This window comes from Carcharodon carcharias, chromosome 4, assembly GCF_017639515.1.
Source record: "Carcharodon carcharias isolate sCarCar2 chromosome 4, sCarCar2.pri, whole genome shotgun sequence".
Lineage (NCBI taxonomy): Eukaryota > Metazoa > Chordata > Chondrichthyes > Lamniformes > Lamnidae > Carcharodon > Carcharodon carcharias.
This window is the reverse complement of record NC_054470.1, coordinates 161202463-161220915: the sequence shown is the minus strand read 5'-3', so window position 1 is coordinate 161220915 and position 18453 is coordinate 161202463. Positions and strand designations below refer to the sequence as shown.

Genomic DNA, 18453 nt, shown 5'->3' with positions numbered 1-18453 from the left:
TGTTGGAATATTTGTCCAAACTGTGGGCCAACCAACAAGAAGGAAGCAGCCCTAAAACCTCAAAAGCAGCTTTAACTGTTGTAGGGAGCTTGCTAAGCATGTTAAATGGTGAGGGGAAGGCATAGATAGCTGATTTACTCACCAAATCACTAAAGCTTTGGGCATTACCGATTGAGCAAAGCTAATTTGATTGTCCAGCACTGTAAGTACTTCTGCAAGCACTCAGGCAAAAATTGCCCATACTGATCAGCTACTATAATCGGCCAAGGGGAAAATATACATTGCTTTACACAAAGGATGTTGAATAAGCAAAATAACCCACTAAGGGAGATGGAGGACATTAGAAATTTCAAGATAGATATTTGGAAGATAGCGCTAATAAAGGGTGTGAGAAATGAAGCGGTGTAAGAAATCTGTAATCAGTAGGCCCGACCCAATACATCAAGATGATCTTTCTTGGTTTTGAACAGTCCTTTATTACAAAGTGTTAGCTGCAGTTCAGCTGGTAGCACTCTTTTCTCTAAATCAGAAGGCTCTGTGTTCAAATCCCACTCCAGGACTTGAGTACAAAAATCAAGGCTGATGCTCCAATGCAGTATTGAAGGAGTGATGCATCTTTTGGATGAGATGTTAAACCGAAGTTCCCGCCCGCCCTTTCAGGTGCATGTGAAAGATAAGATAGCACTATTTAAGAAGAGCAGGGGAGTTATCTCTTTTGTCCTAGCCAATCTTTATTCCTCAATTGACATCACAAAGAGTGATTGGGCTGGATTTTCACAGAGTTGGGGAGACTCTGTGGACCTTTAAAAATAATGGCTGGGATCTGATTCGCCCCCAATTTTCGTCAACATAGGATTAAGGTGTGGGGTGATGCGGGTCACGAGCCCACATTCTGCACACCCAGCTTGGCCAGCTCCACTGTCGGGACAGTTATTTCCAACTTCTCCGCAATTTCGTGGAGTCGGGTTGACTTTTTAAGGAGTCATGGTTCACAGCCCCTCCTAGGTGTTGTGAACCATTATCTGGATGAGGAAACCTTTCGAAAGGTAAGTTCAAAAGGTCTTACCCATGTCCCTCATGCCAACCTGTGCCCCTCTACCCAATGCCAATGGCCCCTCATACCTTCCAAGCCAACCTATGGCACTTTCATGCCTATTCACCAGTATACACACTATACAGAGCCAATGAACCCTATAGTAACAATGACATGTACCAGTCATTCATTCATAACTTTATTAAAAAAGCTTCTTTTATTACAGCCCTACAAAAGTGTCAGTCATCCAAACCTTTAAAGTATCAATAGCAGAAACTACAAGCATTTGGCACCTCTTTATCTAGTGCAAATAAATATTGTGCAATTGACAAAATAGATCTAAAAGAAAGAGCTGTCAATTAAGCAATGCTTTCTTGGGCACAGCTGTTTCAACAGACTAATGGATGTCTGGGCTCTCAGCCAAGAATGCATAATGAGGCTTGGCTGAAAGCCTAGTATTAAATAAAATGCTGGAATGAATTCAAAGAACACTGAGGCGGGTCTTTTAAACAGCCTGCCTTCGCACTCAGCAGCCCCTGTGCCTGTCTCCAAACTGTTTCCAGAGGTGGGGGGTCTAACTCAGCACTTGCCCACCCCCCTCCCACCCCGAATGAAAATGCCGCCCTTGCAAGCATTTTTTCCTGAGAAGGGCATGCCAAGCTGGGAAATTTCCTGACTCCCGCTACCGCCTCTAGGTAGATAATCCAGCCCATTATCTGGTCATTTTCATATTTCCTGGAAGGTGGGTGAACAGAGCACAAGGTACTCAAGATGCTCAAGGCTTATATAGGATTTCCTCCAATGAACTGACAATTGTGCCAGCATTAAGCAGATTTCACTACATGTTGTGCTTTAGACTCCCACTGCACTTGCACATCAAATACATTGTTATAATAATACAATAAAAATAGATTTCTGCCAGGATTATATTTTTGTAAATTGTGGCATTTATATCCAGAACAATAACTTCCATTTCTTGTCATAAATTGGAAGATGTACCAAACTTCAGAGAATGCCAATAAAACACAATTATCTTATTGTATTACATTGATAGTTGAAATTTATAGGAATTAGTATTGAAGATTAGTGTCTACTTTTGCAACTTGGCAGACAGTGTTAATTCCAAAATGCTGCTATATCAGTGCGAAACTTACAATCATTCAAGTTTGAATGAGCTATATCCTGTCACCACGCTAATTATTCTACTCATTACTGCATTAACCTAACCTTTTAAACACTGATTATTGCTATGCACATATTTTATACACACTGTATAGATTTTTAAGCATTACCTACTGTGCAATCCCCTGTTTTAGTTCGATATCGCTTGGCTTAAAGTTATAAGTAACATTGCAATTTGTTTCAAAAATAAACCAGCTCATGTCAAACACAACAGGCACATCACCCAGCAAGTGCCCTCTAAAAGCAGACAGTCATTGATAAGTGACTGATTTAATCAACAACACATACAGATAGTAATAGATAAGTAACTGATTTAATCAGTAGGCACAGTAACGTAAGTATCTGACTTAATCAGGAAGTAACACCAATTAAGCAAAATCCAAGACAATGAGCTCAGAGTATTCAGTAAGTGTCCATGCACTGCACATGCATCACACAGCCAATCATAATCTTATCATGCACTGCCTGGACCAATTAAAGTTCATGGATACCACTGACCAGGTTGCGGGTTGTGGTTTGGAAAGGGTTAATGAGCAGTAGCTTTCAGTGACCAAGGCACATCTCAAGGTTGAAGCTGAAGTTTACAGAGCCTGCCTTCCAGCAGAAGACCACAGAACTGATGGAGAGGAAGTCCCAGTGTTGACCTGTGTACTAAGCTGATCTGGGAAGCAAGAACTTTAATATGCCCGTATAATTGCTGCCCTGCTTCGTTAAGTATTACTTTATAACTTAAGTAAAGTTTCCTGAGTCACTTCGCCAGACTGTCTCCTGCTGCCTAGTGGTTAAAGCCTCATATGAACAAGCAAAGTAATTTGTGAATACGGACTTGCAAAATTAAAGTTTAAATTGTACCCCCAAAATAGTACACTTAACTACAAAAAGGTCAATCAGAAATCATGTGATGGTGAAAATGGTCATTCTATTAAAAGGTCTTTTACAAAGCAGTCTTTTTGATTGGCACTTTAACCATCAGATTGTGCACACACCTCCTTCTACCATTGGCCTATCCTGATTGTAATTGGCCACGGGGGAGGTGCCAGAGGACTGGAGAACAGATAATGTGCTTCTGCTATTTAAGAAGGGTTGTAGAGAGAAGCCAGCGAAGTACAGGCCAGTGAGTCTATTGAAGAAAATTCTAAGGAGAGAATCTATCTCTACTTGGAGAGGCAAGGTTTGATCAGGGATAGTCAGCATGGCTTTGTTAGAGGGAGGTCATGCCTAACAAATTTGATTGAATTTTTTGAGGAGGTGACCAGGTTTGAAGGTGAGGGTAGTGCAGTTGATGTAGTTGATATAGATTTCAGCAAAGCCTTTGACAAGGTCCCACATGGGAGACTTATAAAGACGGCAAATGCACATGGGATACAGGGTAATTTGATAAGGTGGATTCAAAATTGGCTTAGTTGTAAGTGGCATAGGGTGATGACAGATGAATGCTTTAGTGACTGGAAATCAGCGTCCAGTGGCGTACCACAGGGATCTTTGCTCCCTCTCTATTTGTCATTTATATAAACGACATAGATGACTATGTGGGGGGTAGGTTTAGTAAGTTTGCGGATGACACAAAGATTAGCCGGGTGGTTAACTGTGAGGTTGAGTGTCTTGGGCTACAGGAAAATATAGACGGGATGGTCAAATGGGCAGATAAGTGGCAGATGGAATTTAACCCTGAAAAGTGTGACGTAATACACTTTGGAAGGAGTAATTTGACAAGGAAGTATTGAATGAATGGCATGACACTAAGTAGTTCTGAGGAACAAAGGGACCTTGGCATGTGTGTCCATAGATCTCTGAAGGCGGAGGGGCATGTTAGTGGGGTGGTGAAAAAGGCACATGGGGCACTTGCCTTTATCAATCGAGGCATAGATTACAAAAGTAGGGAGATCATGTTGGAGTTGTATAGAACCTTGGTGAGGCCACAGCTGGAGTAATGTGTGCAGTTCTGGTCACCACATTATAGGAAGGATGTGATTGCACTGGACGGGGTGCAGAGGAGATTCACCAGGATGTTGCCTGGGATGAAACATTTAAGTTATGAAGAGAGGTTGGATAGACTTGGGTTGTTTTCGTTGGAGCAGAGAAGACTGAGAGGTGACCTGATCGAGTTGTACAAGATTATGAGGGGCATGGACAGGGTGGATAGGGAGCAGCTGTTCCCCTTAGTTGAAGAGTCAGTCACGAGGGGACATAAGTTCAAGGTGAGGGGCAGGAGGTTTAGGGGGGATGTGAGGAAAAACTTTTTTACCCAGAAGGTGTGACGGTCTGGAATGCACTGCCTAGGAGGGTGGTAGAGGCGGGTTGCCTCACATCCTTTAAAAAGTACCTGGATGAGCACTTGGCATGTCATAACACTCAAGGCTTTGGGCCAAGTGCTGGTAAATGGGATTAGGTAGGTAGGTCAGGCGTTTCTCATGTGTTGGTGCAAACTCAATGGGCCGAAGGGCCTCTTCTGCACTGTATGATTCTGTGTGTCTATGCTATCTACAGGAAGGACTTCAGCAACTCCTAAATCCAAAACTTCTGTCCAGGAGAACAGGGGAAGCAGCTTCATTGGAAAACCATCACCTCCAGTTTCCTGTCCAAGCCACAGACCATTCAGATTTGGACATATATCATTGCTCCTGGATCAAAATCCTGGATCTCCTTCCCCAACAGCACTGTAGGAGTGCTTGTGCTGCACAGATCAACAAGCAGGCCAGCAACCACCACCTCAACAGAAACTAGAGTTGCACAAATACTGTTGACTTTACCAGTGTCACCCACATCCAAGACTAAAAAGTGTTTTCTTTTTGTTTGTATATGTCTAAGATACTGATGTCAGAATCAAGGAATGATGTGAGCCTGGGTAAATTTATAAAGCAATTCTTTAATTAAAAGGCTCAGTTAATGTTATCAACTATGTGCAGGAAGCTTGTGCAGTTTATAATCAAAATGCCAATGAGCCTTGAGATTAAATTACTGCCTAGAAATCAATTAAGGGTAGCACTTGTACTATAATAATATAGATAAATTTTATGGAGTGGATTTACTTTTAGGGCCTCTTGTGCCAATCTTGACTGTGACTGCCAGTCTATTCCATGTCATTGATACATGATGATGAGGAGGCTGAGGCTTAAAACTTACATTTGAGCTGGTTTCCTCAATAGAAGTCATAGGTTTGTTGATGCTGTTCACAAATTTGTTCACATGTTCAAAATGCTTTGTCATCTCTGTCGCCAAAACCATGTCAATGATCACTTGTCGCAACGTTCGAAATTGATTCCTAGAAAAAAAATTGGATTCATGATTACTTACTGATATTTTATTGTTGCTAATCTTGAGGCAAAGTCTTGCTGCTGTTTGATTTAAAAATATATATAGCTTTCTCTTTTCTTAAATACCTAGTAACAATATATTTAACACATATATTTAATTATTCTGGTCCCCGTTTAATGTCTAATCATGATGCTCCAGCCATTGTGAGTGTAGGACAGGCTTGATGCACCAGAACATTTCTTCCTACCCATCGTTTTCAAGTCTTCAACTGTTTCAGCCCTAAGCGTTGGATGTTATCCAGTGATGTCCACATCCAGTGAAAGAAATAAAAAATTCCCTTCCCAAATCTCTCTCTCCTCCTTTAAGGAGCTCCTTAAAATCTACCAAGTTTTTAGTTACTTGTTTCTAAAATCTCTTTCTTTGGCTTGGTGTCAATTCTGGGACGATTACACCTCTGCGAAGTGCCTTAAGATATTTTACTGCATTAAAGGTGCTATATAAATGCAAATTTTTGATATTCTGATATGAACTTTTGGCCTTCCTCAGAGAGCAAAAGAAAGTACCTTTTAAATTCCTACTTATAACTTTGTTATGATACAGCAGGTAGTATTTGCCAGGCTGACCAAATCCACAAGGGAAACTTGGCCACACTTGATACAACATTCCATCCTTCTTTAAATAGATTTCTTCCTCTTTAATCTGTAAATCCCATTGTTACCACTTGTCTTTAGAATTTCCTTTTCTCATCCTATGAAAAATTTTCATGTTGTCAACATGCCCTTTTCCTTTTGGGAAAAATAAATGTAACAACCTTGCCCTAATTATCTTGTTAGTGGTAAAACTTTATGTTTCTTTGAAAATCCAACAACTTTTCCCCTTATCTAAAAATGCAAATTTCATTCACACACTTTGCCCTAGCTCACTCATTACCATTTGAAATACCCTTTTTACACCTAACTCTTTGATAATTTCAACCTTGCGTTCTATCCGACCATAATTCAATTAAATCAGCCACATGCTGAACCACACACACACACACACATATACATACGCCGACCTTAGAATATTGTGAAAAATATGATAGTTTCATGACAGAGTTTAGAAGTTGCATTATTTAACAAACTATATGCACATACTGTCCTGGTACTAAGGACTTTCAGTCGTCTGATAATCTATTGATTAGTCAATATAACCTTTCAATGTTCTTGAAGATGTTGCACTTGTCATCTCCAGATGTAAGTTGGAAAGCCAGGGCTGCATGGTGACTTTCCAGAACTGCCGTGTCGTTGTACAGTACTGCTAACTCACTTCCTGCATTACACAGGAAGGAGTTGGTGCGCCCTGGATGGTCCACATCATGCACTGTGGCTGCAATGAGCGCTGCAACCTCATCCAACTCATCCAAACTCCCCTGAAAACATAGCAATAAATCAGCAGCTGTACAAACCAAGAAAGAAAATGTTAATTGGTGCCTGGTTTCAGTGAAATTCTAATAATTATGCAAAAATGAGAAATTCATGAGTTAATCATAAATGAAAGCATTGATAATTGGGTTTATGCAAATCATAAAATATTACCATTTCCATTAGAGATATAAGACATCTAAAATTAGAAAACACATTGCCAAAATAATTGTAAAATATTTTTAGGCATTTGAAGATCTTGTCACAATAATTTACGGGATCACTTTTTAAAAATGCTGAGGGTATTTACCCTTCGCCAAAGGGTTTAAAAAGGACATGGAGAACAGGAGAGACTTCAGTCTGAAAAGAGCGCTGAGAGTGGGAGAGACTTCAGTTTAAAAATGACGTGGAGAGTGGGAGAGATGTCAGTTTGAAAAGGGCGTGGAGAGCGGGAGAGGCTTCAGTCTGAGAAGGGCATGGTGAGCGGGAGAGAATTCATTCTGAAAAGAGCGCAGAGCGTAGGAGAGACTTCAGTCTGAAAAGGGCACGGAGAGCGGGAGAGACTTCAGTCTGAAAAGGGTGCGGAGAGTGCGAGAGACTTCAGTCTGAGAAGGATGCAGTCGAAGAAAAATTAAAAAGCAACTGTGATGTCACAGGAAGCCAGTAAGTTGATTGGCCAGTAAGTGCTCAGTCTAAGGGACAGTGTGTGAGAAACCAGCTTAGGACAGGCGAGCTAAGGTAGATCTATAAATAAAAAGAACTAAGACTTTAAATAAGACGCAAAAGTTGGAAAACTTTAAAATTTAAATTCAACAATAAAGATTAAAAAAAAGCAATAAAAATAATTTAAACAAACATCTAAAACACATACCTGTAGCTAAGAAGCATATAACCTTTGGTTGTCAATGGTACTAGCATTCAATAAACACAGTAAATTGTAGCATACATAGGAAGAAAGTAATGAAAGCAAATTAACTAAATAACATAAGTTAGAATGGCAGGACAGGTGTTATGTTGCAGCTGTGAGATGTGGGAGCTTTTGGATGTCAAGGCTATCCATGACAAACATGTCTGCAGGAAGTGTAAGCATCTTGAGGAATTCCAAATCGGGATTATTGATCTGAAAGCTGAAATGCAGATACTGTGCAACATAAGGGAGGGGGAGAAATATGTGAACACTTTGTTCCAGAAGACAGTCACATCTCTTAGAAGAGGGTCATCTGTTCTGGTCAGCAGTGAGGGACAGGAGGATGTGACTGTCAGTGAGGCAGATAATGGGACCGAGCAGTCAGTAGGGGAGGAGCCTCAGACTTTGCAATTGTCAAACAGATTTGAGGTGCTCACAATCTGTGTGGATGAAAGCAAAGTCTACAAGGTGGAGGAGCTGGCTGGCCATGGCACTGTGGAACAGGAAGCCATTCAATCAGGAGAGCAAAAAGGAACATAGTGGTAGTAGGGGACAGCATGGTGAAGAGGATTGACACTGTTCTCTGCAGCAAAGATTGCAAGTCCAGATGGCTATGTTGCCTTCCCGGTGCCAGGGTTCAGGACATCTGCTCAGACTGGAGAGGAACTTGCAGTGGGAGGGGGAGGATCCAGTTGTCGTGGTCCATGTGGGTACCAATGACATAGGTAGAACAAGGAAAGAGGTTCTGCAAAGCCAGTATGAGGAGCTAGGTACCAAATTAAGAAGCAGAACCTAAAAGGTAATAATCTCTGGATTATTACCTGAGCCACGTGCAAATTGGCATAAGGCAAATAAGATTAGAGAGATGAATGTGTGGCTCAAAGACTGGTGTGGGAGAAGTGGGTTCTGGCTTGTGGGGCACTGGCATCAGTACTGCGGAAAGTGGGGGCTGTACTGTTGGGACGGTTTACACCTGAACCATGCTGGGACGAGTGTCCTTGCAAATCGCATAACTAGGGAAGTAGACAGGGCTTTAAACTAAAGGAGAGGGGTGAGGGATCAAGCTTGGGGAGAAGTAGCAATTCAAGGTGTAGAGTCAAGACAGGAGAGCAAAATAGTGTCATGAGAATCAAGGGTCAGAGAATGGCATGAAGGGACAGAAAGAAAAAAACCTAAGAATACATCAACAGTCAAGGCTAGATGTTACAAAGGTAACAAAAAGACAAAACTGAAGGCTCTCTATCTGAATGCACATAGCATACATAACAAAGTAAATGAACTGATGGCCCACATTGAAGAAAATAAATATGATCTGATAGCAATTATGGAGATGTGGCTGCAGGACGACAATGATTGAGTCCTTAATATTAATGGGTACATGACGTTCAAGAAGAATAGGAAGCTAGGTAAAGGTGGAGAGTAACACTATTAATCAAAGAGGGCATTGATACAATTGTTAGAGATGACCCTGGTTCAGGAAATTAGAATGTAGAATTGATTTGGGTGGAGATGAGGAATAGCAGGGGAAAAAAGTCATTAGTGGGAGTCGCCACTGGCCCCCTAATAGTATCCACAGTGTAGGACAAAGTATTCAAGAGAAAATATTGTGTGCTTGCGATAAAGAGATGGCAATAATCATGGGTGATTTTAATCTACACATAAATTGGAAAAATCAGATTGGTAATGGTAGCCCAGATGAGGACTTCTTAGAATGCTTTCAAGAGAGTTTCTTAGAGCAGTATGTTCTAGAACCAACCGGAGAGCAGGTTATATTAGATTTGGCATTGTGTAAAGTGACAGGATTAATTAATGACCTCCGAGTAAAGGCACCCCTAGGTACCAGCAACCACAATATGATTGAATTTTACACCCAGTTTGAAAGGGAGGTGAGCAGGTCTAAGACTAGTATCTTAAACTTAAATAAGGGCAATAATGTGGGAATGAAAGCTGAGCTAGCTGAAGTGAACTGGGAAACTAGGGTAGAGGATAGATCAATAGAGAAGCAGTGGCAGACATTTAAGGGGATATATCAGAGTATTCAGAATAAGTACATTCCTACTATAAAGAAAAATTCTAAGAGGAGGACCCACCATCCGTGGTTAACTAGAGATATTAAGAAAAGCATCAAACTTAAGGAAAAAGCATACAACTCTGCTAAGATGAATGGTAGGACAGATGATTGGACAGAATATAAAGAACAGCAAAGAATGACTAAAAGGTTAATCAGGAGAGAGAAATTAGAGCATGAGAGGAAGCTAGCTAAAAATGTAAAAATGGATAGCAAGAGTTTCTGCAGGTACTTAAAAAGGAAAACAGCAAGTAAAGTGAGTGTTGGTCCTCTAGAAAGTAACAGTGGGGAGTTAATAGTGGATAATAAGGAAATGGCAGAAGAAATGAACAACTATTTTGCTTTTGTGTTCACTACAGAGGATACAAAAAACATTCCAGTAATAGCTGCAAATCAGGAGGTGAACAGGAGAAAGGAACTTGGTGAAATTGAAATCACTAGGGAAACAGCACTGAGCAAATTGATGGAGCTGCAGGCTGGCAAGTCTCCGGATCCCGATCGACTACATCCTAGGGTCTTAAAAGAGGTGGCTAACGAGGTTGCCGATTCGCTAGTGTTAATTTTCCAAAATTTGCTAGATTCTGGAAAGGTTCCATCAGATTGGAAAGTAGCAAATATAACCCCTCTATTCAAGAAGGGATGGAGGCAGAAAACAGGAAACTATAGGCCAATTAGCTTGATGTCTGTCGTGGGCAAGTTATTAGAATCGATCATTAAGGAGGTTATAGCTGAGCACTTAGAAGAGCTCACGGCAATAGGGAAGAGTCAGCATGGTTTTGTGAAAGGAAACTCATGTTTAACCAATTTATTGGAGTTTTTTGAAGGAATAAAATACGCAGTGGATAAAGGGGAGCCTGTAAACATACTGTACTGGGATTTCCAGAAGGCATTTAATAAGGTGCCACATCAAAGACTATTACGGAAAATAAAAGCGCATGGTGTAGTGAGCAGCATATTAGCATGGAAAGAAGATTGGCTGATTGGTAGAAAGTAGAGAGTATGCATAAATGGGTCTTTTTCTGATTGGCAGGATGTGATGAGTGGCATCCCACAGGGGTCTGTGCTGGGGCCTCAACTTTTTATGATTTACATCAATGACTTAGATGAGGGGAGTGAAGGCATGGTAGCTAAATTTGCAGATGACACAAAGCTAGGTAGGAAAGTATGTTGTGAAAAGGACATGAGGAGGCTGCAGATAGAAATAGATAGGTTGAGTGAGTGGGCAAAGATCAGGCAAATGGAGTTTAATGTGGGAAAATGTGAAGTTGTTCACTTTGGCAGGAAGAACAAAAAGTAGAGTACCACTTAAATGGAGAATGGCTGCATAATTCTGAGGTGTAGAGGGGTCTAGGTGTTCTAGTGCATGAATCAAAAAGTTAGTACGCAAGTATAGCAAGTAATTAAGAAGGCGAAGGGAATGCTATCCTTTATTATGAGAGAGATTAAACATAAAAATAAGCATGTCATGCTTCAGTTATACAGGGCATTGGTGAGACCACACCTCGAATACTGTGTGCAGTTTTGGTCCCCTTATTTAAGGAAAGATGTAAATGCATTGGAGGTGGTTCAATGGAGGTTTACTAGATTGATACCTGGAATGAGTGGGTTGTCTAATGAGGAAAGGTTGGACAGACTGGAATTTACTTCCACTCGAGTTTAGAAGAGGGAGAGTTGGTTTGATTGAATTATAAAAGATCCTGAACGGCCTTGACAAGGTGGACATCAAAAGGATGTTTCTTCTTGTGGGTGAGTCCAGAACTAGGGGGCATTGTTTTAAAAACAGGCATCGCCCTTTTAAGACAGAGATAGGGAGAAATTTTTTGTCTCTGAGGGTTGTGTGACTTCAGAATTCTCTGCCTCAGGGGTCATTGAATATTTTTAAGACGGAGGTAGATAGATTCTTGTTAGGCAAGGGAATCAAAGGTTATCAGAGGGTTAGATGGGAATGTGGAAATCGAAACACAAGATCATCAGCCATGATCTTATTGAATAGCGGAGCAGGCTCAAGGGGCTGAATGGTCTACTCCTGTTCCTATTTCTTATGCTCCAATGTAAGGGCAATTTTTTTCTCTCTGTGATCCAGAGAGTGTGCCTCTGCTATACTCTGTCTTTGCAGAGTTTTGTTTCTGAGGATTTAACATCCTACCTCACTTGCCACATCATTTGCTCACTGGGTCTTGTGCTGTACCACTTCTCTTTCAAATGGAAGTTTTCACTGCACAGACCAGAACTTTATAGATCAATGCAGACAATATATTCTTTGCCATTTTTTTCTTTATTCTCCAAGATCTGGCAAATAGAGATGTGGGGCAGAATTTTTAGGTTGGCATGCAGGCACGCACCCGACACGTCATCCAGTGATCACACAATATTTTGGCCGGCAGGCAATGCAAAAGTCGGAAGCGCGCCCGCCGATAATTAAGAGGCCTATTGAGGTCATTATAGTTGTAATTGTCTCCGATTACTCGTGGTCTGTCCAAACTTACGGTTGGCGAATTGGACAGGTGGACTTTGCATTTTACATAAAACCTCATCCAAGGGCGGGATGAGGTTTCTGTTATAAAATTTAAAAAAATAAAAATCTATGGACAGCATTTTTATCATGTGTATGTGCAGGTGACTGATTGTAAAATCTGGAAAAAAAAGCCCAAACATCATGATCTTTATTGGTTTTGAAGTCCTCAGCTCCCTGAGGCAGCTCTCTGCCTTCAGGGAGCTTTTATTCAGCGCTTCCCTGCACCCGTGCTTACATCAGCGCCCGCCTTCCTTCTGACCCCACCCCGTCAGTTCTGAGCATTTCAACGAGCTTCACGCTGCCTGGCCAGTCATTAATTGGCCAGCCAGCATGAAATCGCAGTCGGGGGCCGATCGTGGGCGGCGGTCCATTCCCTGGCCAATTGTGCCTGCCCACCGACCTAAAAATCCTGCCCGTGGGTGTTGCGGGCAAGGCCAGCATTTGCTGCTGATCCATAATTGCCCTTGAACTGAGTGGCTTGCTAGGCCATTTCAGAGGGCAGTTAAGAGTCAACCGTTTGCTGTGGGTGTGGAGTCACATGTAGGCCTGACCAGGTAAGAACGGCAGATTTCCTTCCCTAAAGGATGTTAATGACAATGGTTTCATGGTCACCATTACTGAGGTTAGCTTTTTATAAATTCCAGATTTACTAATTAAATTTAAATTCCACTAGTTGAATCTATGTCCCCAGAGCGTTACCCCGGGCCTCTAGATTACTAGTCCAATGTCATTACAATATGCTACTGTGTCCCCTAATTAAGTAGTAAAATAAAGTATAATTATTGTCACATCCCAAAAATAAAATATATTCAAAAATACAATGAGAAATTGAATTAACCTTTGGCTTCTAATTAAGTTCCAATGTCTGTTAGATAATGAACAAAGCTCTTGTTACTGTACAGCAAGTTCAAATGCTTTGTTTGCCCTCTCAAGCTTAAATCTTTGTTTTCCCTAAATCACAGCTTGACTCTGAGAACCCATATGCAGTTCTAACAACTACTCTCATCTTGTTCCACCATCCCTGCTTTTAATCCTTTATGTCTCAAAAACATCACTTCGTTAACTTCTTGATGTAGAACTCCTTCCTGCATGTATCTAATTAGTGATAGTACACAAGTCTCACAAATACAATAGAAAATAGCTAAAAGAAACCCCACAACATATGCCTATGTTGATTATATAGACCATGAAATTGGACTCCGTTATGCCACTGGGGCCGATGCTACGGAAGGCCTGAACTCAAAAAATGGTAGGTGCTATGTTTCTGGCTTCTTCCAGAGGGGCCCACATGGCTCTCCATGTGGGAAGGCACTAGGAATCTACCAGATCTCTCCATCCTTGGCAGATTATGATGTCAAATGGCTGATTTGATGCATGTATTTGAAATGTGAACTGCGCAGGTCCACGGAATGCCAGTCTAATCACTCTCAGCTAAATGTGCCTTCAGCTACATGAGGGACCCCAAACTAGGGACTGGCATCCATCTTGCAGTGCAGTTTTGACTTACTTCCGCTGTTGAAAAGTTTGTGCAAATGCTGTGGAGTGCTTTTGGAGATGTTGTGGTGAGTTACCTGATTTGGCAGGGAATGTTGCTGCATCCATAAAGAAAGACAGAGGATTTGTCCACACAAAGACTGCAACAGGTATGAGAGCTGTAGCTGCAGTGTCTCTAGATCTGCAACATGACAGACACAGGGAGCAGAGGATGCCGAGAAAGGAAGAACTGCACAGAGGAAGGAGGATGGGTGATCTTCACATGGTCTCCACCATGGGTTTTCAGGAGGCACTTCTCCCTTCACCTCAGCCAGGTGCAATGCCTGAGACACCTAAGATTCACAAAGGAGATAGTCACAGAACTGTACCATCTCCTTCAACAGGATCGGTAGCATCAGAGCAGGGGGAGGATGGCGCTACAAGTGATTGTCAAGGTCACTGTCTCGCTAAACAACTTCTCCTTCCAGGTAAGAGCAGGTGACATAGCAAATATATCCCAGTTCACAACACAGGCTACACTAGGGAGGTGACAGAGGCCCTAAATGCAAGGAGAACTGGGTTAATTGTTTTCTGTCTAAGCACAAAGAAGCAGGATGAGATGCCATGTGGCTTTTCCATGATATTGAGCTTCCCAGTAGTGCAAGGAGCCATTGACTGCACATACCTGGCTCTGTGGGCCTCAGATGTCAATGGGGAGGGGTACAAGCACCACAAGGTGTTCTACTTCGTTGACATGCTATTGATGTGTGATCATGCACAAACCAATATCTGCTATCTTGGAAACAGCCACAATGCCTTCAAGCTGAAGCAGCCTGCCGCTGCTGTCATCAGACCACTATGAAGATCCAGAGGCTGTCTACTCAAAGACAAGGAATATCCCCCCTCCATATATGGCTGAAGAGTCCACCCCATCATCTGATCGACTGAGGAAAATGCGCATACAATGAAAGCTGTGCAGCCACCAGAAACATTTGTGGAGCAGACCATCAGTGTTCTTAAGCAATGGCTTCACTCATTAGGTTGTTCAGAAGGAACCCTATAATACATTCCAGACTGTGTCTTCCAAGTTCATGATGATCTGCTGTGTCCTCCACCACACAGTAATTATGAAGGCTGCTGCCATCAGGCATCAGGATTCCACCTTGGTGGCAGCAGAGGGAGATGAAAGAGGATGAGGAGGAGGAGGAAAGAGAGAGGAGGCATCCAGTGACTCTTTGCTCCAGGTAGGCTGTCCATGAGCACCTATGCAGACTCTGGTTCTCTTAGGAGATCATTCCTTCATTACCATGGCTTCACTATTCTGGGACATCTCACCACAGCGTCCTCTTGGACAATACAATAAGAGCCACCAGCAAAAGCCTTGTCATAACACCTTTTATCCAACACAATTGTACAAACAAAAATGAACTATTCGCCCATGTTCATTTCCTTAATGCATGTCTTGTGGGGTGCCTTTGCTTGACCTAGTGCTCCTACACTGTGCTACTCCAAAAGCTTCAGTATGGCAGGTGGAAGGCTGCTAACTTTCACTGGGGCAGACTGCAGATGGCCTTACAGGATGGCCCTGAGCAGCTCTGAGCATTATAGGTCCAGCTTTGGATTGCACCACCTTGGCATGGGCAATAGCAGTCTGGGTTGGCTGGCTGAGAGGGACTAGCAAGGTCAGTGGCAGAATTGGAGAATGAATATGAATGCTGTCATCCTGAGAGAGCATTGTTCATGATCCATGATGCCATTGCCATTCCACTGGGGCAGGGCCTCAGCAATCCTAGGGGACAGCTTGCTGGGTTGCTGTGAGAGTCAGCTATGCCCTTTGAACACTGAGGTTCTCCAGAGCCATAATGGCAACAGTCTGAGCCTGCATAGCACCAAGCGTGGAGTTCATAACCTCCATTTGAGCTTCCACTGATATGTTGAGTGACTTCTGCCTTTGCTGGATTGGAAGTTAAGACAGCAGCCATCAGTCGCTACATCAGAGCTGGGTCTGCAAGTGTTGTCATGGAGTTGGCCACTGTTGTGTTTTATGCCTCAGAGATATGCAGAGATATCATGTGTGGAGTTTTATTTTAAGTGCTTTTGAAATGTCTGCTCTCCTGCTTGCAGCTTTTTGCTTTCAGTTTAGTTTCGGTTTCTCAGACTTGACTCACAGTACACAGTACACAGTGAACAGTCATCAAACGCACATAAATCCAACACCAAACAATGGAACATTGCACACTAAATTTTACCCTTGTTAAATTAAAGAACCTTATTTTAAATTAAACCATCCTAAACAACAAAGATATGTACATTGAGTCATTTCTTAGAGTTCAGCATGTCTGTTTTCTCTAAATACAGATATAGCCTTTGAGATACGAAGCTGGTTGATGATGGCACTGAGATCTACAACTGAGGCTGTGTTTCCACATGGTCAGCTTGATGAGGTTGATGATCAACATTGTGGTCACTCATCAGAAAGGGAAAAGTATCCTCATAGTCACTGTCCTCGAAATATCCTGGTCTGCTCGTTATCAGGTGTCTCAACTTTGTGTTGTCATCCAACAGATAAGCACTGAGCAATCGCTTGATCTGCTTTGGTTCTGATAGACAAGATCTGAACCCAATCTCCAACTTCAAATCATGATATCCTTGTGTGTGTTCGCTTGTTGAAATACACTTTTGCTTTACCTTGTCGCTTTGCAATTTATTTTCTTTCGCTCTAACATTCTCATTGGATAACAGTGATGGATTAAGAATGGTCAGTGGCATGCAAAGGTTAAGACAGTCATAAGCTCAGCTGGTGTCTTTCCTGTCAGAGGGTGTGGGATGGCTTGATATGAATGGATTGTTCAACCATTTTTCCCTCTGACACACTAGCTTAATCATCCTGTTGAGTCATTTGACACCACCATTTGGTTGCAAGTTGTGTCATGGTATCAGATGGTGGTGAATTCTGTAGCTTGCCAAGGAACTCTGTGAACTGACTGGAAACAAACTGTGGTCCATTGTCTGCTGTGATAGTTTCCAGCAAACCCCACATTCTAGACAACTTGTCTAGAATATCAGTGATCCAAGTGATGGTTATGGAATTGGTTGTAGAGGTTTGTAGATCATGAACAACAAACTTGATTACTAGGGGCTGCTTGCATTTCTCCAAAAAAATCTACTTGGAATTATTGCCTTGATTTTGTTGGCCATGGAATATGTTGTGGCGGTATGGGGCATGGTTTAACAGATTTTTCACTGAGTTTAAAAGCTACACAGTTTCTGATGAACTCTTCCATGCAACAATCTACTGCTGGCCAGCAGACTGCTTCATGGGACTTTTGTTTCACCTTAACTACGTCTGGATGTCCTTCATAGACAAGATGCAATAAACATACTATAACGCTTTGGGATAACTGCTCGAGTTCCGTGTATGATACAGTCTTCATCAAACAATGCAAGTTTGTTGCGTACTCGATGGTATGGCACGAGTTCTTCCTCTTTCATGAGGCCTGTTTTTAAGTACTGGCTTTCTGCAGTACACTGTCTGTAGCTGATTCTGCCTGCAACTCCTCTCGTAACAAGATTTGAGGTTACGCGAATGTGAAGTCATGTGGTCTTCGCTATCGCCAATGCTGTCTGCGATAGAATAACTAAACATGTCAGCTACTGGGTTGCATGAACCTGTGAGACACTCATCCTCGTAGTACAATTGAAGAAAATCTGACCATCTGCAGATGTGCAAAGGTTGATGAACAGATAGGTTTCTATGAGATCCCCCCTCATTCTTCTGAACTCCAGCGAATATAATCCACATTGACTCAATCTCTCCTAATATGTCTGTCCTGCCATCCCAGGAATCAGTCTGGTAAACCTTCACTGCGCTCCCTCTATAGCAAGTACATCCTTCCTCAGATAAGGAGGCCAAAACTGTACACAATATTCCAGGTGTGGTCTCACCAAGGCCCTGTATAATTGCAGCAAGACATCCCTGCTCCTGTGTTCAAATCCTCTCGCTATGAAGGCCAACATACCATTTGCCTTCTTTACCAGCTGCTGCACCTACATGCTTACCTTCAGTGACTGGTGTACGAGGGCACCCAGGTTTTGTTGCACATTCCCCTCTCTCAATTTATAGCCATACAGATAATAATCTGCCTTCCTGTTTTTGCTACCAAAGTGGATAACCTCACATTTATCCACTGCATCTGCCATGCATTTGCCCACTCATTCAACTTGTCCAAATCACACTGAAGCATCTCTGCATCCTCCCCACAACTCACCCTCCCACCCAGCTTTGTGTCATCTGCAAATTTAGAGATATTACATTTAGTTCCCTCATCTAAATCATTAATATATATTGTGAACTGCTGGGGCCCCAGCACTGATCCCTGCAGTACCCCACTAGTCACTGCCTGCCATTCGAAAAAAAACCTGTTTATTCCTACTCTTTGTTTCCTGTCTGCCAACCAATTTTCTATCCATCTCAATACACTACCCCCAATCCCATGCGCTTTAATTCTACACGCTAATCTCTTATGTGGGACTTTGTCGAAAGCCTTCTGAAAGTCCAAATAAACCACATCCACTGGCTCCCCCTCATCAACTCTACTAGTTACATGCACGAAAAAT

The 18453-nt window shown here is 42.2% G+C and overlaps 1 protein-coding gene across 2 annotated transcripts in view; it reads right to left on the bottom strand.

Annotated features, from left to right (window-relative positions):
* pde8b (phosphodiesterase 8B) overlaps positions 1-18453 on the bottom strand; it is a 359526-nt gene that overhangs the window by 4683 nt on the left and 336390 nt on the right. For both annotated transcript variants that reach the window (XM_041186070.1, XM_041186069.1), the window contains exons 19-20: positions 6664-6881; positions 5339-5477 (exon numbers count right to left, since the gene is read on the bottom strand). In XM_041186070.1, coding sequence (XP_041042004.1) covers positions 5339-5477; positions 6664-6881 — 357 coding nt within the window. The remainder of the gene's footprint in view (positions 1-5338; positions 5478-6663; positions 6882-18453) is intronic.